Genomic DNA, 20,419 nt, shown 5'->3' with positions numbered 1-20,419 from the left:
GATGCGGTAAAACGAGATACAGAGGGGGTGTATCACCATTCAGAGCATCCGACGAGGACGTTTGTTTTGTTGTAATTAGAGAAAGCGCTGCCGCACCTCTCACCCCTTCCGATTGGTCTTGGTTAGGTTAGCTGTATCCAAATGTACATCAGTAATCATGCACCCCTCGGCAATATGACGGTCTTGTTAGGAAATCGCTACAACTGGCATTGCTTACGACTCTGTCATTAATAACTCTTGTTTTGTGGTTGGTGCCCGCACAAAACCCCAAATTTCACATGAGATTTTGCTGACACTCAATCCAGTCGTCCACCAGCAACAAACTCACTCTACTGTCTACCAACTGGAATCAATATGAGCGAAACAAATCAATCGATTACTGCGGAAAACCTTGCACCACCTCCTCTAGGCTGCCATGTGTGCTCCAAGATTGTTCAAGTTTTGAACACTCCCTTCTCCGAGGAGAGCGTGGCTGTACTTGGCAAGGTACATGAAATCCTCGCACACGAATGCGGGCACACAAACTGGATACGACACGTTAAATACACAGATGATAAAGTTCCTCATTACGAACGCCGAGTACTTCACCTGTACAAACCGACCGAACGGAGAAACGTTCGCTTATGTGTATCTTTTCTTGGTGATGACGGTGTATGCACAGAGGCCAACACTTCGCCTTTCGAATTAGTGCTTCGGCCTGACGTTCCAAACCACAAGGGGACAGCCCGGATTCTGGACAAGGAATGGATAGACTTCAGCCTCATAAAAGACTGGGTTTCCCGATGTTTCCAAGAGCACGGTGCACAATGCGACAGATCCCCCATTCAAGGAATCAGGCCTTTCTACCCGCAATGGTTAATCGATGTTAACCGAGGCTGTGTTGTCGCCTGCCCGAAGGAGGCTCCTCGTTTTGTCACTCTCTCCTACACATGGGGACGCACCACACATTTCCGAACCACTCGTGCCAATATGGATCAAGTGCGAGTGGCTGGGTCGCTGCTGTATGGCTCCATTTCTACCCAAATTCCGCAAACGATACACAACGCTATCCAGCTTACCAAAGCCTTGAGATTAGCCTGGCTATGGGTCGATAGCCTGTGCGTTGTCCAGGATGACGAAGCCAGTCTTTCTCATCAATTGCGAAACATGCATCGTATCTATGCCACCTCGACTCTGACCATAATAGCTCAAGATGGCCAGGACGCCGAATACGGTCTTCGGGGCCTCCGAGGAGTCTCGGCGCCGAGGTTTATCGAGCAGCTTGTCGTACCTCTGGCCGGGGGCGAAACTGTGATCATGATGGAACCTGAATACAAATACCGAGCCCCGAGCATGTTCGACTACGAGCAACGAATGTGGACTTTCCAAGAGAAAGTCTTTGCAAAGAGACGTCTGGTTTTCAAGAGAGGGGTGGTTGGATGGCAGTGTAACTGTGCTAACTGGTATGAGCACCAACCTTACCACTCAGAAGCGGACAGTTTAGAAGCTGAACAAGGATATGGCACTTCCGTTTGTGGAAGGCTACATAAGTGGACTCCAAGTCTCTTCGGCCTCGATCACATCGTCCATTTCGTCAACCGGAGAACTTTGGGCTTCGATGAGGATGTTTTCAATGCCTTCTCTGGCCTGCATATGTATATGAACCGGATCTTCCCCTCGGGCCTGGTGATGGGTCACCCAGAGCTCTTCTTCGAGATTTCACTCTGCTGGGACGCGGGCGAAAATCTGCGTAGAAGGAAGGTTTCTGAGGTATACAACGGAGATCCGGTTCGTGATCGGCTTCCTAGCTGGTCCTGGATGGGTTGGCAGGGCGAAATCTATTTCCGGCAAGACCAAGAATTCGGCTCATTTCCCGTTGCATTTGGTCAAGGCTTTACTCAGGCTGTTACAAATTGGCATGCCCTTCCTTCGCCTGATTCTACTACGAAACATCCCATCGAGTCCATGTGGCATCAATACAGAAAAGGGATGCCCCATGCAGTATTACCAGCGGGGTTGCTACGTGAAGAGTTTAAACCACCATTGGAGTGGGCCCCCGACCCCTTTCTTTCTGATACCCGGTTTAATCCAATGTGTATGCCCAAAGAACTACCGACTCATGCGTTTATCCACGAGTCCAAAGAAGAGGGGCCTTATTATTTCCAATGGTACCCTGTCCCTTTCGGAGACTTAAACTTGGCTAGTGAGGACGAAGAGTTGGATTCACACCGCGAATTCCAATTTCTTCAATGTCTGACCACCCGAGCATATCTACATGGCAGCCCAGAAAAAGCCAACTACTTTCGGCTGGGTTCTAATACCTTTATCCAGGACAAGAATGGAAACCGAGTCGGTGGTCTGCGGGTTCACCATGAGGACGACCGAAACTTTCTGGCGAATGGACCTATGATCGAACTGATAGCTGTAGCGAAAGGTTGGACAACCGAGCTAGAACGGTGCGAGGAACTTGAGCAGCGCGAGCTGGCTCCGAAAGCGGACATTCGCGAGCCGTCTCAGGAGGAAGAAGAAGAATACGCTGAACATTTTTCCGAGGCGATGAAACGCGAAAATTCTCGAAAGTTTCCGTGGAAAGAGCAATGGGAGCGCGAAAAGAGCATGAAACAAGACTGCTATTACGTGCTCTGGATCGATTGGGAGCATGGTGTGGCTTACCGGAGAGGATCTGGGTTTGTCATAGCAGACAAGTGGGAGGAACTTGCAGAGTTGGATGAGGTGGAAGTGACACTGGGCTAGATTGAAGGTGTGGGAATCCGTATACCATTAAACGCCGCTCTACTGTGGATAGTAATAGATACCCATAAGAACAACTACGCCCCCTTGCAATCGAAGTAGAGGAGTGTCAGCACATCATCTATCGGGAACAACCTTGTGACCCTTATCCTAATCATCCTCTCAACCAGGCTGTTCATGGCCCCAGGATATCCATCCATGGGTCGGTTATTTAGTCTATGGCAAGGTCCTGAGGGTAGTATCCGTCGGCGCCAGTCACGTCACCCTGGTAGTTCCCACTGACGTCTGTTAGTGCCAAGCCTGAGAGTGCTGAGAATTGATACAAGACTTACTCATCAAACTGGGAACCCGCACCCAACAGGGCCTCGTTCTGTTTCTTCTGCTTGCCAGTCTTGCTATGCTTGCGTCCCTTTTTCTCCGATTTCTTCTTATTGGACGAAGGCAAGGGTGTCGAGTGCTCATAGCTGACACTTCCGTGTTGGGCTCGAGTTGAAGACCTGGATACTGTCAGTGTACTCGTATGCATGTCGAGGGGCAATCAACCATACATTTTGCTCAGTATCTTGAAGCACGATGGTAATAGAGGGTGTAGAGGATATTGAAGGTGAGTTTGGACTGCTCTGAGCTGTTCTGGACAAATGCAAGAGGGAGAAAAGCAGGCCATACTTATACCAATGGACAATGCCCTTGGGACATTGACAGCGCAGTAATAATTATTTCCTATATTTCGGTGAGTCTTTGTCGACTAAACTCATCACTTGATTCCCTGGACGGCCCTCGGAGGCGATAACAAAAATTGGTACAGGCAATCTGATTGGTTCGATTCTGGAGAAGTCGCCAACCTGGCCATTTTGTTTGCAGAATTACAGATGCTATGCCTGGTCGTGTCACTAGTCGGACGAGATGCATGATTCCCCTAGGCGCTGGTTCATTGAAATATGGGGCGAGCTGCATAGTGAAATCTCCGATTGGTTAGACTTTGGTATAGCTATTCGATTGGCTCGATTATGGACTTGAGTATGAGCACAACTGCTTACAGCTGCAGGCGAGATAGCCCCCATTGTCTGATGCGAACCAAAGTCAGCCCTCGCGGCCAATTTCACGCGGCAAGTAAGGCAATCTGCACATTGTCAGGCGTAACTGCCGTGCCTTCACAACTCGCGTCTCTGGCCCCCACCACTCCCAGTAACTCTTCAACTCATTGGCTAGATTGTGGTAGAAAGGAACGATGGGCTGCAACTACTCCAACCAGGTTGCGTAAAGTCCTATTTTGAGGAGCCGGTCGGAGCCTAATCGCCATGTAATGTGTGCCAGGTAAAGTGCCTTTGCCCCCAGCCTGCAGCAGGAGCAATTTTTCTCTCAATTCTATCTCACAACCTCCAACACTTGCTTTCCCGCCGAACCTTCACGTTCAAGTTTCCCCAAAACCATCGAACATCTTCGAGTATAAGAACCTCAAGCCGCGTCACGATGCCTCCAACAGTTATTTACGCCAACAGGCCTAAGGACTTCTCACTCTGGGATAACCACACAGAAGTCCTCAAGGAGCTCTATCTGACACAGAAGAGGCCCCTGAAGGAAGTCAAGAGAGTGATGGAGTCTGAGCACGGATTCCCCAAAGACTTCACGTAAGGCAATCCTGATGACAATAGAGAAAGCAGATGCTTACCTTACTAGTGTCAGCACCTACGAGACCACCCTGCGAGACCATCTTGGGTTTCGCAAGAACCTCAAAGGTTCCGATTGGGAGGCAATCGGCACGCATCTTGAGAAGCGAAGAGGCAAGGCAAGCGAAGTCACGTTTCTTGGTGACCGGTTAGACAGCAAGAAGATCGACAAAGAAGTGAATCGATATCGTCCCGGGTCTGAACCGCCAATGTCCCCGTTGGTGGTAAGTACGGTTTCCTCGGTGATCCTAAGGATGTCAGGTCATGTGTCGCTGACTCATCGCTAGCTGCTACTCCCCCTTACCAGCCAGTATCACTATCCATACTCCGCCGCCAACCTCACCAGAGGCTGCCACGAGTCCCGAACCATCGGATAGCCATGTTATGGCCATGACCATGACTACGGTTGAATATATGGCCCTCAGCACACAATTGATTACAACAGCCCTTGGAGGACCCTCACCAAGCTTCTCCCAGGTCATCCCACCGTCGTTGGACCTAGAGGACATAGACCAATTGTTCAAAGGACGTTTCATTGAATCGAGGAGAAGTTTGCCCTTCAATGAGTTTGCCAACCAACTGGTTGAAATGTGTAAGTAGATCCGACCCTTGAGTTGCTTGTAGACAACTAACAGTATCGAGTTAGTCATTTCCCATGGCCAAGAAATTGATATGAAACTGATGCGATCGTTGTCAGATCTACACCAAATGACAGGGTCTCCCACTGTTTTTGGACTGAATAGTTCCGTTGGTGTACTCTTGCACGCCAGCTATTCGCTTTCGAACCACATGTTGTTTTGGGATGACAGAAATTCCTTCCTGGGATAGTTCTGCAAAATCGCTGATATACAATTACTTCGAACTTTCTTTTCCCATATGACATCAACTGTCATCGAGATTTGGGGTTGTCTGATAGAGTGTCTCAAATTCTGGGGCAAAGGGTTGGCCGAAACTCTGCTAGAGATAGGACTCTCACTCATTGGCGGCAAGCTCTTCCAGTATTATATCCAAGACTTTTGTCATATTCTACGGAGGCTGCGACTTGACGGGGCAAATTCCAGACGCATATGGAACCGAATTTGCAAGGCCGGAAGCCCAATCGTGACCAACCACTTCTGGGCGACGTTTTTGCTGGAAACAAAGACGTGGGCGTTGGATGAGTCGATTCGACAAGGCGATACAAAATCAACGAAAGGATTGATTGATCAAGGTGCGCCAATACCTTGTCACTTGAACACAATCCATTTCTCAGACAACGATACCATTCGCGGGAATTTGAGTAGCCACCACGAGTGTATCAATATTTTGCTCGAAGATGGGGCTGCCATTGACTGTGGCATAGATTGCCAATTGCATTGGTATGCTCCAAATGTACCGGACCTTATTACAGACTGGCTCTGGTGTCGTCGTCAAGACCAAGCTTTGGATCTCTACAGAGACTTGAGCGAACGTATGAGAGTTTGTGTTACTGTATCCGGGATCTGCGGCGCTGCCAATCAGGGCCTGAAGTCTTTGGATGAATACCTGAATGACAAACCATTGCCAGCATGCAATGCGAGACAAGAAATTCTTCAAGTTGCATTATCGGAAGCCAGCGCACAGAGTCTCATGGGCACGATCCGCGTCTTGCTAGAGTACGGCGTTGACCCTGAAGTGAACCTTTTGACGTCTCGAGAGTGGCCAAATCTGGCTGACGGTTGGAACGCCGCAGGCCCTTCCGAGTGGCTTCCCTCTTTCGGGCAGTTCGCGGGAGAAATGCGGAGTTGATAATACTGCTTGCCGAAAAAGGTGTGTGTTTCAATCGACAGGAAATCCTGGATGCCACCATCCACGGGGGCAGGGAAAATGATATATTGGGGCAACAAGTTGACACGAGATCTATTGTCGACCTACTCTTGCAAGTCGGCCTTGACATACAACAATATGGATCCAAAACAATGTTAAAAGCACTTGGTCTATTAGACTTCGGCGAACGAATTTGGCATCAGAATGTCGAGTGGGAGCAGCCAAAATGTGAGCCCGACGGCGTTATCATTGGAATCTTACAGGAACTCGGGGTGACTTGGGACGAGTATTATTTTGACAAGGCGGAGCAATTGTCACTATGGCGGAAAAACAGCCAAGAATGGCGGGATTACCAAAAGGCTGACATTGAGATTCTCGAAGGCATCGTGCGTCCAATGGAATTAGATGCCAAGATGACGTCTAGTGGGATGGATTTGATGCAAGCCGCCGTGCGGAAAGGCTGCAGCATGGGTACCGTTCAATACATGCTAGACGAGGGCATCCCGGTACACTCGAAACCTTGCAAGGTGGACGGCATGTCAATCCTACATGCTGCTCTGTTTTATGAAAGCTGGTATCAGGTTGAGATTGTCAAAATGTTACTCGAGCATTTGACGGACATCAAAACTGACCCAGTCTGGCCAAGACTCCTCGAAATGTCGATGCACCTGGTATGTTATGGTCATGGCGACCGGATATCCGATCTATTCGAGTATGAAATGAGTCGTGGAGTGATACTTCCGTTACCAACAGATCACGCACAGGCGAAACAGCGGTTCGAACTTCTGTCGAAATTATTGATTTCTAGCGCACCGGATCAAGTCACAAGTTATCTATGGGAACATGGAATCGCCTTTGCACAGCTACATGAAGAAGAACACATTTCAGTCTTGGAAGGCCTGATTGGCGCAGGGGCATACACCTGGGCCCGCAACCTTATTGAACAGGGTATTCGTATCGAGGGGAGCTCTGCTTTATCAATAGCGACCGCCCAACGTGACTGTCCCCTGTGGTTCATCCGGTATCTTCTCGAGCGCGACACCAGTGTAACGCGACCTCCCCAGGAGCACTGCAATCTGCGGCGGGTGCGGGGAGCCTGAGCGTAGCTATTCTCCTCATGGAGAACGGCGCAGGTGTCAATGACATTTCCCGGTCAACGTGGTACTTAAAATACTTTACTAATAACCCGGAACAGTCTTTATGTACCCCCTTGATATGGCATCACATTGGGGCAGGCTTGATATGGTCAAACTGTTGCTCGACCATGGTGGACGGAGCTCAGTCCCTGGTCTCACTGGATTTGATGGAGCGTTGGAGGCAGCTAGGAGATAACGACATTGGGGTATAGTGATGTTGATCGAGAGTAAGATCAAATCACTGGCGTGATTTAATAGTATAGGAATGGGTCGTTACTTATGGGCGGACAATACGGTACTGGTCTCTGGGCCATGGCAAGGAATATCTGTGGATGCGGATACTCCCTTATTTGAATTCTCGCAGATAGGACTTTTGGGATGATCAATGGCTTGTTCGTATGATCTCTTGAAGGAATTGGACATATCGCAGATTAGTGGATTGCATAGTTAAACTTTCGTCAGCCACTTTGACGCCGTCGATACTTACACTCATTCATATTAGTTCTGTGGTAGTATCCCATGCTGATTTGCCATATCTGAACCCAGAAGATACAGAAGGCTGGAAAGCCACTAGCTGGCAAGAAGAACTACGCGTTCTGTTGGGTCGGACAGGCAGAAGTGCAATAGCTCGTGGAAGTCACGAGGAAGACTGCAAGGGCAGGTTAAATCATTCTTAAATCATTCTTGCTTGACCACAGCCCTGGAAAGCGGGGTCCCAATGAGCCCCCAAGGGTTCACACTTCTACTCCATCGAATGACTTTCCAGTTGTTCCTAGAAACAGGGATGAAATATACGTGGTAGCGCCCAGTAACCTAACTCTTTAAGCGCTCATTGACGTAGTAGAAACTCATATGCGGTTATACTTTCTGCTATATTGCTGTTGTATTGGCCGTGAAGCAAACTTGACACCCATGATGTGTGATGGCAAGTGCATGGCAATGGAACGTCGGCTTACAAGGGATCCAAACCCTTGTTTTCGGTAAGAGCCATGGTTGGTCAACCGAACTTCGAGGCAAAGAAGAGCAGCTCATTTCAAGTTGAACTTCGCCAGCTACAGTCGGTTGATTGCAACAATTCTTCATTTGAAAAATGGATTCCGACTTTGAACTTGACCCAGCCATCGTTACAGGTAACAACAACCAAGTGATACATTTATAGACACGTCCGTAGATGCGGAAGTTACTGATCTTGTACAGCACTTCCGGTTGGCGGCGAAATCGTCTCCATTGTGCCTCGCGGAGACACGAACTGGTCTGACGGCTTCCGTGTTGCCGTGGAAGTAGGCGACGAGAGAAAGGAATTTGTCTTGAAGGTAAGGACGAATAACCGTATGGGAAACATATACGCTGTTCTTGACTTTGACTTTCCATAAGATAATCGACTGCGAAGATGCTAGAGAGATGGCCGTTGGCGAATACGAGAGCCAGAAGGCCCTTTATCAGTACTTGCCAGACAACATATCGCCAGCCCTAGCTCACGGGACCCTGGAGTCCAAGCCCAACGCGGCCTTCTTCTTGACCAAGTTCCATGACTTGGAGCCCCGAGTAATCGACCCTGTCCGTCTCGCTCCCATAATGACCAAGCTCCATACCACGTCGAGCTCCCCTACAGGCAAGTTCGGGTTCCCCGTAACGACCTTCAAAGGCTACGTCCCAGTCAACAACGAGTGGACCAACACCTGGGAAGAGTTCTTCGCCCGGCAGTTCAAGAGGGAGATAGCCTGGGAGCAATCCGTCCGCGGCGCGGATGCCGACATGGAGCAGATCGCGGACGAGTTCTTCGCGAAAGTGATTCCCCGGCTCCTCCGCCCTCTCCAAACCGAGGGACGTAGTATCAAGCCGGTGCTGTGCCATGGCGACCTTTGGCACGGCAATATTGAGTTTGACGTGGCAACGCAAGATCCCATTATGTTCGACTCATGTTGCGTCTACGGACACAATGAATGTGAGTACATGTGCTCCCTTCCAATGAACCAGATCTAATTACTATAGTCGATCTCTCGCTCATGGTAGTGCCTCGGTACCTTCTGGGTGCTCGTCATGTGGCCGCGTATATCAAGGAAATGGGAATTTCCGAGCCGCTCGAAGACTTTGATGATCGCCTCATGTTGTACAACTTGTGCGCCTTAAACTCCTATCGATATCCATTACGGCAAGCTAACAGCGACCGGCAGGCGCAACGAGTTAGTGGTCCCGGGACTTTGGGCCAACTGGGCACATTTGAGAGAAGAGTGAGTCTTGTTCAGACAACATCATCTCCGAAATTTTCTGACCGTGGAATATGCGACAGAGTCAAGAAGACCATGCGCAGCTTGGTCGCTAAGTATCCGCAAGGACTTGCTGGAGCAGAACCAATTATCAAGTTCAGATAGAAGGCTGTACTTTGAATTTCTCTTGCCCCTGAAAGATCATGTTCTACGTAGCAGTATTGTACTAGAATAGCTCAGCTTCAAGATCGCTTATTTCCCTCTCGCTCAAGCCTCCAATCCATGCACTTATGCCTAATTACCCAAATCATGGTCTGCCCGATGCACCACACAACCCCTACCAGGATAGAGAAGAACGGACCGATACCAAGAACATCATAAAGAGGCGCCATTATGGCTACGCCACCAGCAGCAAAAAGTCCCCGCACCAAGCTACCGGCGGCGGACGCCGTGCTTGGAGAGTCTCGGTGTATCTCGACCATCAGCGTGTTCCAAGTTTGTATCCACCCGCAACACCCCTCTAGGAACATGAAGATGAGAGGCACGAATGGGTGAACTCGGAAATGCACGCTCCACCCGTAGCCAACTATGCAGGCACACTGCAGCGTCATGAACAACCATGCAAGCCGGGCCCTGGCACGCTCGATGGGAAACTGAGACAGATCGTCTCCGCCCTGTCTGTCAATCTCCCACCCGGTTTGTTTTGCGGTCTTTCTGTAGTTCCAATCCATAAGCTTCGCCTGGATCTGACTCCCAAAGATGACCCCGATGCTCAGAGCAAGGTAGCACAGCCCTGTCTTTGTCTCGTTATACCCATATGCCTCCTGGAACAGTGGCGGTAGCGAGGCCTGCATAATATAGTAAGAGCTGTAGAACAAACCAGAAACTAGGAGCACGCAAGCGCTATCCCTCTGAAACACCAGTCGAACGCACATGAACGGGTTTGGGATATAGTCGTTGATTCGCTTCCACGTGCTAGCGTAATCGGCTACATTCGGTTTGGCGTATTTGCTTGCCTTCGGTATAAGGAAAGGTAATAGAGGACGGTTAACTGCGCGAGCTTCAACGCTACCGTTGCGCACAATTTTGCGTCCCGTCTCAGGCAAGAACAGGGCCATAGCAGCCAAGAAGAAAGAGCCCGTGATTGTGAGGAACCAAAAGATCCACCGCCAGCCCAGGTTATTGCACATGGGGCCCCCCGATGACCGGTGCAATCACTGGTCCGAGGTTGACGGTGATCATCACAGACCCCAACAACCTCCCCCTTTCCGACGGTGCAGCCATGTCGGCAATCACCGCATACCCAATGGACGTGCTGACGGAGGACCCAGCACTCTGCAACATGCGCAAGACCAGTAAAGAGACGTAGTCGGTCTGCAGGGCCAGACCCACGCTGGCACCCACGAAGATGGTGAATGTGACAAGGTAGACCGGCCGGCGGCCAAGGGTCTCGGCTAGCTGCGAGAAGAAGGCGGGCGCTATGCTCTGCACCAGGACGTACGCCGTGATGGTCGTGTTGATGAGCTGCAGCGTGGTCTGGTAGTCCTGCTGGAGCAGCGGCACACAGGGAAGATATATGTTCGCGGTCAGTGGGGAGAACATGGCGGCGATGCCGACGAGAAGGGCGATCCATCGTATCTGGGCCCGGCTCAGAAGCGAATAACTGGTTGGTGAAACTGCTGCCTCGGCATCTTTTGGCTCGACAATGATACCTCCATCATCAGGCCCATCTGGAATGGAACCGTTCTCGTTGATCGGCGCTTTGGGTCCCATGACAGAGGATTGCTTGTCGAATACATATGAACTCCCAGAGGAGGGGATGTTCAGTCATGAAGATGGCCCGGCAGTATGGTAGCCAACGCTTCTGCCCCACATATGTTGACGAGGAGGTAGGGATGCTGCATAATCACCTACGCTGTTTGCCATCAATGATAGGGCCGGATTCGGAGTAAAAAGGCATTGATTGATAGGTTTGCAAAGAGATGACACTATCCACCCGTGTTATTGATCGTGAATAAATCGCATATCCGGTATCCATTGCAGACTCAAATGGCCCCTCGATATCCTTTTCTCACGAGTTGCTATTTGCCTGTGTGCAATTATGTCGGGTGATGTGACGCTCCTCGGCGAAGGTGCGTGGAATAGTGTTGGCTGTTTAGTTTTTGCCTTCTCCATCTGGCATCTCTTCGATTCTGCAGATACATTATACTGTCGCTGCGGCCGACGCTGTTGTCGTCATCTTGAGACTTGATATCAAACACGTAGTGGTCCTCGTGCGACAGGTGTCAAGTGACGTGAGTGAAGTTGTTGCTGCTCAGGCTTAGATCCCCAGCCGACACTCCCCATTTTTCAACTGTGGACTCATGTTCGGAACTTTGGAGTTTGTCAAAGTCGACATCGCTAATGTCCAGACCCTATGTCTCTGTGGAAGGCTCCTTGATGGGATAAGGAAGGATCTGTGGACCTAATGCGAACTTGCCGGACGTGGGCTTTCATCCGCAGACGGAGCAACGATTTTGATCTTACTCTTCGGTTCGATTTCAAGCTGTCAGCAGCTGGGAAGATGTTGACATACACTCGCTGTTACTTTTGCTTGATAAAGACAGCCCTGTACGCATAGCTAGCTTTGCTAATAAGCTCCACATTGGGGCAGCCACTCTCCATGGGTCAGCTACACTGTGATCAAAACGGACCTTAAGATACGGCCCGGGGCACCGGATTCCAACCTGGCGTGTTGGTTCACATCTGGCAGATAAGAGAATTAGTGTACTAGTGTTCTGGTGCTAAGACTTAAGCAGTGAAGCCCGTTCTGTCTTCATAATCTACATGCCTTTATGGTTAAGCAATTCAGGTGCCCTGTTGACCTACATTTCATCGTGAAACTACATTACCGGACTACGAAAGATCATCTGCTGAGTAGGAGCAATTCAGATTTTGATATGCGCACCATTGGGGCTCCAATCCGCTTGACCTCTACGAAGGGCCGCGTCAACGCCTACGCCTGTATTGTTTTGTGAATAGCTGTGTCGACGTCATGACGCCACCGCAAAAGTGAGTTCCTCACTGTTGGTCACTATTGGAGGAATAACCGATGTGAGGACGTAAGACGGACCATGCTGCAGCCTGATGTGTCAAAATAGGACCGATGCAATCGAGGAGAGAGACCACTCGATCCCCCCTGCGTGGATATTAACTTGATCAACTGCATATCCAAGCCGCACCGACCTAAATGAACGTGCGTATGTGAACCCTGTCTTATAGCCTTGGATATGTCAGCATGCGTGCGCAACCCGCAAGTCTGGGTCCAATCGACCGTCGCGAAGGCTGGCAGGTAATATGCGGCATTCATTAACCTGAGTGAACCGGGGGCGGGACGACGCATCCAATCAGGGGCGCGTTCACGCAGTTTGGACATGGGGTTGATCAATGCAGTGCTTCCCTTCCCCCTTTCCTCGACATGTCAGGCTCAGGGCAGATAGAGCCAAACAGCTGAGAGGGACATTCATCCATGGCTATATGGGTGCGACTTTGTCCTGCAAAACACTACCGAATCAGGCGAATAGAACAGCAGGGCCAACCAACACGAACTATCTTTATCACGCCACCACTTACATCCCTTGGGGTTTTCTATCTGCGTGGCTTCGTAACGACACACAGTCATTTCTGTCTGTGGGTTTTCTCGAGAATGACACGGCACACCCTTCGCTTCTGGCCCAGCAGCTCAGTTCTCCTGGGACTCGTCAAGAGATGCGATTGGCTAACGTGTGCTGCTCTGCTGTCATCACCAACAGCAGCAGCAGGCAACGACGGGCCGGTGCATATACGTTTTGCCACGGAGTCGCGAAATTGTGGCTTGCAGGCTTCGGAACATGATTCCTATCGCTTCTGGACGCGGTCGCTCTCTTCTTCGTACGGACTAACGTACCAATACGCGATGGTTCTGGTAAACTCGAAAATTCGCGGGGTGAGCAGGGGGCCAGACAGCGGGGGAGGGTCAGCAGTCTCCACAAAGGGGACAAGAGATATTTCAAATGTTCCAACCTATACTGGAAACAAACAAGTGTCAAGTGTCATGATCTACGCTAGACCGTAGATATCGTAGTTCTCAATGCGACACGATTGTCCACCAGTGAAGTGGTGAGTGGGTGTAGGTGTCAAGTTGGGGCTGGGCTCCCCGCGGACGGTGCTGGAGTGCGGAGGGACGCGGGCCGCCTATCAGTTGGGGACAAGATCACTCCTGTTGTGGCCAATTGGGGGCCAGGACTTCCTCCCACCTTTCTTGGGATAGGGTTGCAATTCAAACCTCGGGAGCCAATGCGATTGAGTGCACTTGCCGTGTCTTCGGCTCGCCATTTACACGTAGTAGAGGTCGTCTCTAGGTCTGAAGTTTACAGAGCAATTAGCAGCTTTCATATAAGAGAAGTCTCAGGTGAGACGGGCCAATGATGAGGTTGTTATGCGACCCGAATTCCATGGTCTTGCTTCCCGGTGGCCTGAGGCAGCCATAGGCGAGAAGAGGCGTCCGGCGTGCGGGCGTGGAAAGATGGCCCGGGTTTCCAGCCCAATCTTACGAGGGCGGTGCCACAACTGTTTGCAGGCTGGGGTCTGGGTGTTTTGCGACACGCCACATCCCACGATAGAAGCGACGGACGAAACGAAGGATTCCATCGCCTAGCAAGACCCCAAGCATGACAAGAGATGGGGTTGTGCCTGATGCCAAGATCGGCGTCCATCGTGCGCTGAATCCGGGGACAATACCCTTCTTGGGTCCTTCCCCAAGACCCGCATGGACGTTATGGCGGGGTATTATTTGATGGCGGATTGAACGGCGAAAGGACACTGCAACCGATATGGAGGAAGGAGGGAAGGAGGGAAAGAGAGACTCGAGTTGCGGAGGAGGTTAGGCCGCCCTGCACGTCGGTCGCTCGTTCGGTACGTCTCGTCTAAATCTCACCTTGACCAGGAAATGAAGTTGCGTCAACGACAGCAGCCGCATTGACTTTTGGATTCTCCCAGAGTTTGCTGTCAACGTTTCGGGCCACGATGCACGGGATAATTGCCATTGTTATTATTAGAGCCGGTGGCGCACGCACGCGAAAAGAAATCCCCTTTTCTTCATGGCAGGCACGTCTTCGTGTCCGATAGATTTCAGGAAAAAGCAAGCAGACAAACATGGCGAACGAGAGCCAGCAGTTCTAGCCGGCGCCCTAGACCACACACCCCTGCCACCTATATCGACTGGGATTAGCACAAGGATGCGACCACGCGATTATCGTCCCGACTGGGATGGACAGCGGGCTGCACACCCTCTGGGAAAGTCGTGCCTCAAATGGCCACGAGTGGCCTGGACGAGCTGGCGATCGAAGTGTACCTTCGCCTGCATGCAACAGGCATTATTTTGGTCAATCCCTGGACATAAAACCATGGCCACTCCCGAGTCCCACCCTTCGCCTTCCCCGTTGATCATCCTTTAGCGGACAAGAACTGTTGATTGAAATAGGTCCCTGATCCATACTTTGAGCCTGGAAGGTTGCGCCTCCCGTCGAACCACAGGAAAAAAAAGCAAAGCTAGTGGAGAAGACTGCAATTGCAACACGGTCACCAAGATGGAGAAGCACGACGACATCGACGTGCACGAGATGCACGAGCACTACCCGGAGAAGGTTGGTACCCCTACCTGGAGATGGAAGAGGCCTTTGCCGTGGCTACCGCCGTCCCGAAACGACCGATGCTGACTCTCAACCAGGAGAATATCCAGCACACCGTCATCAAGGGCAATGAAGCCTTCGCAGCTGCGTTGGTGGCAGACCCGCCGAGCCCCTGGGCCCGGACGCAGATCATGCTCTACGTCTTTTCCGTCGTCGGCTTCTTCTGCAGTACTATGAACGGCTACGACGGGTCACTTATCAACAACTTGCTGATCAACCCGGCCTTTCTGGAGTACTACCACGCCGAGAATGCCGGTATCTGGGCTGGCATCATCTCTTCCATGTACCAGATCGGTGGTGTCGTTGCTCTGCCATTTGGTAAGCACTCTGTTGGGCGAGCTGCATGACATTGTCACATCGGGCGGCTCGGGTTGGCACTCTACCTTTACGGATATCGTGACTAACAAGATTTGGTGACAGTCGGTCCCGCCATCGACACATTCGGCCGCCGCATCGGCATGGTGATCGGCGCTAGCCTCATCATCATCGGTACCATCATCCAGGGCGTGTCCACCAACGCCGACACCTTCATGGGCGGCCGCTTCCTGCTCGGCTTCGGCGTCTCGATCGCGGCGGCCGCAGGCCCCATGTACGTCGTCGAGATCAACCACCCGGCCTTCCGCGGAGTCGTGGGCGCCATGTACAACACCCTCTGGTTCAGCGGCTCCATCATCGCGTCGGGCGCGGCCCGCGGCGCCCTCAACACCGGCGGCGACTACTCGTGGCGCCTCATCACCTGGCTCCAGTGCCTCTTCTCCGGGCTCATCGTCCTGTTCGCCCTCTTCCTGCCCGAGTCGCCCCGCTGGCTCTACGTCAACAATAAGAAGGAGCAGGCGTTGAACATGCTCACGAAGTACCACGGCAATGGGAACCCAAATAGTGTGTTACCCTCATACCACATGTCATATCATGACTACTTATTATGGTGACTAATGTGTTCCGACTAGGCCCCTGGGTCAAACTGCAGATGTCCGAGTACGAGGAGCTTCTTAACATGGACGGTGCCGACAAGCGCTGGTGGGACTACAGAGCCCTCTTCCGTAAGTATATCTCTGTAAGTTTTATAGTAGTACTTCAGCCACTAACTCTGCTTTAGGAAACCGAGCTTCTGCTTACCGTCTCGGTTGCAATGTCGTCATCTCCATCTTCGGTCAATGGGCTGGAAATGCCGTTCTTTCGTACTTCCTCGGCGCCGTGCTTGATGGAGCCGGCTACCACCACCCTGTAAATTGTCTTCCGGCTTGAAAAACAGTCTAACCCCCCGGTCACTTCTGCATTGCTGACATAAGTGACATAAAATTGCAGATTGAGAAGGCGAACATTACCTTGATCAACTCCTGTCAGCAGTTCCTGTTTGCCATTGTCGGTGCCTGTTTGGTGGACCGCGTTGGTCGTCGTCCTCTGTTCTTGTTCTCGTTTATCGGCTGCACCGTTGTGTGGCTTGGCATGACGATTGCCTCAGCCGAGTTCGAGGCGGGTGGCGGCAGCGCAGACTCGATGGGCACAAACCCTGGTGCGAGCAAGGCAGCCATCGCCATGATCTTCATCTTCGGCAGGTGAGTCTTCCGGAAGATGTTCCATCCCCCTTCGTTGCAAGAACTGTAGCTGACAGAATACCGCTTCATAGTATCTACTCCGTCGGCATCACCCCTCTCCAGGCTCTGTTCCCAGTCGAGGTGCTCTCCTTCGAGATGCGTGCCAAGGGCATGGCCTTCTCCTCCCTGGCCGTCAACGTCGGTGGACTGCTCAACCAGTTTGCCTGGCCTGTGGCTTTGCAGAACATCACATGGAAGACCTACATCATCTTTACGGTCCAGGATGCTGTCCAAGCCTTCATTATCTGGTGGTTTATCCCAGAGACCAAGAATCGCACGGTAAGTCACCTTTTAAAATAAATCCCAGCCCCTTTTTCTCTCTGGTCATATTTGCTGATGCATGCTTTGGTGTTGCAGCTTGAGGAGCTTGATGAGATCTTCGCCGCCAAGAACCCCGTCAAAGCCTCCATTCAGAAGAAGCACGTTGCAGTTACCGAGACCGGCAACGTTGTTGATATACATGATGTCTAGGTTGGCGACAATCATTCTAACATGCGTGGAGTTGAGTGGTGGATACTGAAATTGGTAAAAGTGTCTGATCATCGCACGGCTATCAGCCAAAGCCCCCCCTTTTTTGTCCGATATAAGGACCAACAGCCGCTACCCATAATGCGCCTATCTACACATCACACACCTATCTCTTGGGGATATCTCTTTGTAATTAAACTGGATTTGATAGCGATTCTTTGAAAAGTTCTAGAAAACAAAAGATAAAATAAGCTCTACGCACTTGCACAAGAAATGCCCGTCTTACGGCCTGTGCAGATCGTAAATGCCGGATGCTACCCTACCTTACAACTTACCGGAGTAGCACCTTTCCTGGGCAGGTCAACGGTCGTAAGCTGCATAAGGGTCACTTGCAACCTGGGGAATGCAACCCCTAGGGCTACAGTTGCTGTTTTGCTCCATATTATAATATTATTATACAAACCGATGCCTCAGTATCCTCGCTGAGACTAGCTAGTGTCCAGGATGCCTACCCAGGTATTCAGAATCCCCCTCAGGAAAAGAATAGCAGGGCTGGAGTGTAAGTGTACATCATCGAATCCGACCGAGTCTACAACCTCCAACGTTTCTCCTGGGAGAAGGTCGAGATTGGGGATGAATGGTTGTCCCAAATCGGGAGTATAACAACTGCCGAGAAATGCCCTGTTGCTTAGTAGAAGGTAGTGTGGCTCAAGTGAACGACAAACGTTCCCCACCACGTCCCCGTGGAGGTTTGGCATGTTTGGAGAAATGCTACGCTGGCTGCTGAACAAGCACTAAGAAATCACACCCAAACCAGAGCAAAAGAAACATAATTAGCACCGATAACCGAGATCAGGACCGTCCCATCGGTCTCGTTATCAACGTGAAAGACGCCGGTGCGGGGAAGTTAATCAAGTCCCGCAAACCAGCCACGATTGCGGGTCCTGTCATGACACATGTTGCCGGCCATCTGCTACACTTCATGACTATTTCTTTCTTCTAGCACGAAGATCTGGAGGTAGTCAGTCAGTCCCTTTATATACGCACCAATTTGCCTAACTCGACCCCCTAATCCTGTCATTGAGAAGACCATCGAATCTGCAACAGCCAACACCCAGTTGTCCACTGCGAGCTCTTCGGAAAGAATAATTCCTCGGAACCAAGATGGAACGCCCGTTCAAGAAGGTACGATTGTCACCCATTGCGAGACGACAACGAGAGTTTCTGACGGCGCCGTTGAATAACCGCAGGTCATCGTCGTGGGCGCCGGCCCGAGCGGCCTGCTGCTCAGCCTGCTGCTGGCGCAGCACGGCATCCCCGTGCACATCGTCGAGGGCGCGGACCAGCTGGACGGCCGGCCGCGCGCCGCCATCTACGGGCCGGCGGCGATGCCGGACCTGGCGCGCGCGGGCGTGCTGGCCGAGATCCGCCGCCGCGGCTTCACGGTCAACACCATGTCGTGGCGCCGCTTCGCGGACCACGCGTTCATCACGGGCATGGACGGCCGCGTCGTCGCCGACGTCGACGGCCGCGACTTGCGCATGGCGTGTCTCGTCCTCGACGAGCTGGATCGCCTGCTGCTCGACGAGTTCCTCACCAAGCACAAGGGCGAGATTAGCTGGGAGCACCGCGTGGTGGGGGGTCGGGCAGGATGGCGAGAGTGCTTGGGTTGACGTCGAGACGCCCGAGGGCAGGAAGACGATGCGTGCTGATTACATCGTGGGCTGCGACGGCGCGACTAGCATGGTTCGGAAATCTCTATTTCCTGACTTCCCGGGATTCACGTGGGATCGGCAAATCATTGCGACAAATGTAGGTTTTGTACTTGTGAAACGCCACTTTTGTATCAGTTTGCTGACGAGGCTTTGCAGATATACTACGACTTTGAAGGAACCCATGGGTTCACAAACACGAATTTCATTTTGCACCCGGAGCATTTCTGCGTAAGTCCAGTCATCCCCCAAACCCACGCGCTCCTCAACTACCCACAGAGACGAACACTAACAAAAAGACGACCCCGGAAAAGATGGTGGCCAAAATCACCAAGGACGGCCTGTACCGCGTGACGTACGGCGAGCCCGGCGGCCTGACGCTGGACGAGATCAAGGAGCGGCAGCCGATGAAGTTCGAGACGATGCTGCCGGGGCACCCGAAACCGGGCGACTACGAGCTGGTGAGCCTGGCGCCGTACAAGATGCACCAGCGGTGCGCGCCGTCGTTCCGCGTCGGCCGCGTGCTGCTGGCCGCCGACGCGGCGCACCTGTGCAACCCGTGGGGCGGCATGGGCATCACGGGCGGCTTCGTGGACGCGGGCGGGCTCGCCGACTGCCTGATCGGCATGTGGGACGGCGTCGCCGACGAGTCCATCCTCGACCTCTACAGCGAGAAGCGCCGCGCCGTCTGGCGCGACATCATCGATCCCCAGTCCCAGGACAATTTCCGCCGCGTCTCGGATCCGGACCCCGATACGTTGTTGGAGCGCGATGCGGTCATGAAGGCTTGCAAGGCTGCCGAGGGGGATGAGGAGATGCAGCGGCAGGCGTTCTTGGGGATGATGAATTTGCGGTACGACTTTACTCAGCATTACAACAAGAAGTAGGACGACAGCCGGTAAGGTCTGCCTACCACAAGTCGTAGCATTTTAGTCCCTGAATGGGTGTGGCTTGGACGTTTATAGTAGTGCATTAGTTCTTACTATACCAGGGGCACTAGTTAGCCAGCGCCCTGACTTGAACAAGACGACACTCACCAGCAGCGCCACATCCGTCAGTAATTGTTGACGTGATTGGCCAGGCTTACGATGAAGGTTTCCATACATGGAATGTAAGATCCTACTAGAATGATAGGTCGCAAAGCCGAACTTCGGCCTCAGACACAGCCCAAGCGCCTTTCGCCCTGTATATGCTCTAGATCTCACTAACACGATGGCTATCTGAGGTTCCTCATGGTGCTTGATGACTGCAACCGCAGTCCAGAACGCCGGTCCAAGACAGGGTATGCTACACCATTTCTAGTGGACGTAGCGAAAAAGGAGTCATTTTCAGCTGGTGGCTGTGAAAGATCTGCTAACTGAGCAGTCCCTTGCTACTCAGTAGCTACGATTTGTCTTTAATAGAATATAAG

At 51.8% G+C, this 20,419-nt stretch overlaps 7 protein-coding genes across 7 annotated transcripts; 5 read left to right on the top strand and 2 right to left on the bottom strand.

Annotated features, from left to right (window-relative positions):
- Window positions 1-354: 354 nt before the first annotated feature.
- Window positions 355-2,733, top strand: PG998_008704 (uncharacterized protein; the record flags this gene model as incomplete). The annotated part of the gene is made up of 1 exon (XM_066875520.1): window positions 355-2,733. One exon carries the CDS (start codon window positions 355-357, stop codon window positions 2,731-2,733), a length of 2,379 nt encoding a protein of 792 aa, XP_066731465.1.
- Window positions 2,734-2,941: 208 nt separating this feature from the next.
- Window positions 2,942-3,256, bottom strand: PG998_008703 (uncharacterized protein; the record flags this gene model as incomplete). Its single annotated transcript, XM_066875519.1, has 2 exons — window positions 2,942-3,008; window positions 3,063-3,256. The coding sequence occupies 2 exons, from the start codon at window positions 3,254-3,256 to the stop codon at window positions 2,942-2,944; spliced, it is 261 nt and encodes an 86-aa protein (XP_066731464.1).
- A 944-nt stretch (window positions 3,257-4,200) lies between these two features.
- Window positions 4,201-7,282, top strand: PG998_008702 (uncharacterized protein; the record flags this gene model as incomplete). Its single annotated transcript, XM_066875518.1, has 6 exons — window positions 4,201-4,358; window positions 4,414-4,625; window positions 4,705-4,989; window positions 5,365-5,607; window positions 5,650-6,159; window positions 6,360-7,282. The coding sequence occupies exons 5-6, from the start codon at window positions 5,850-5,852 to the stop codon at window positions 7,280-7,282; spliced, it is 1,233 nt and encodes a 410-aa protein (XP_066731463.1). The 5' UTR covers window positions 4,201-4,358; window positions 4,414-4,625; window positions 4,705-4,989; window positions 5,365-5,607; window positions 5,650-5,849.
- A 1,126-nt stretch (window positions 7,283-8,408) lies between these two features.
- On the top strand, window positions 8,409-9,690 carry PG998_008701 (uncharacterized protein; the record flags this gene model as incomplete). The annotated part of the gene is made up of 6 exons (XM_066875517.1): window positions 8,409-8,448; window positions 8,516-8,631; window positions 8,693-9,263; window positions 9,311-9,437; window positions 9,493-9,549; window positions 9,609-9,690. 6 exons carry the CDS (start codon window positions 8,409-8,411, stop codon window positions 9,688-9,690), a joined length of 993 nt encoding a protein of 330 aa, XP_066731462.1.
- Window positions 9,691-10,704: 1,014 nt separating this feature from the next.
- On the bottom strand, window positions 10,705-11,298 carry PG998_008700 (chloramphenicol resistance protein; the record flags this gene model as incomplete). Its single annotated transcript, XM_066875516.1, has 1 exon — window positions 10,705-11,298. One exon carries the CDS (start codon window positions 11,296-11,298, stop codon window positions 10,705-10,707), a length of 594 nt encoding a protein of 197 aa, XP_066731461.1.
- A 3,833-nt stretch (window positions 11,299-15,131) lies between these two features.
- PG998_008699 (lactose permease) lies at window positions 15,132-17,299 on the top strand (the record flags this gene model as incomplete). Its single annotated transcript, XM_066875515.1, has 8 exons — window positions 15,132-15,188; window positions 15,272-15,551; window positions 15,654-16,112; window positions 16,181-16,273; window positions 16,330-16,457; window positions 16,539-16,789; window positions 16,861-17,107; window positions 17,186-17,299. 8 exons carry the CDS (start codon window positions 15,132-15,134, stop codon window positions 17,297-17,299), a joined length of 1,629 nt encoding a protein of 542 aa, XP_066731460.1.
- Window positions 17,300-18,460: 1,161 nt separating this feature from the next.
- Window positions 18,461-19,895, top strand: PG998_008698 (FAD binding domain-containing protein; the record flags this gene model as incomplete). The annotated part of the gene is given in 5 exon segments (XM_066875514.1): window positions 18,461-18,481; window positions 18,547-18,930; window positions 18,947-19,108; window positions 19,168-19,239; window positions 19,308-19,895. The coding sequence occupies 5 exon segments, from the start codon at window positions 18,461-18,463 to the stop codon at window positions 19,893-19,895; spliced, it is 1,227 nt and encodes a 408-aa protein (XP_066731459.1).
- Window positions 19,896-20,419: the final 524 nt, after the last annotated feature.

This window comes from Apiospora kogelbergensis (assembly GCF_038363985.1).
Source record: "Apiospora kogelbergensis strain CBS 113332 chromosome Unknown utg000005l_segment0_segment0, whole genome shotgun sequence".
Classification (NCBI taxonomy): domain Eukaryota; kingdom Fungi; phylum Ascomycota; class Sordariomycetes; order Amphisphaeriales; family Apiosporaceae; genus Apiospora; species Apiospora kogelbergensis.
This window is presented reverse-complemented; position numbering and strand designations above follow the sequence as displayed.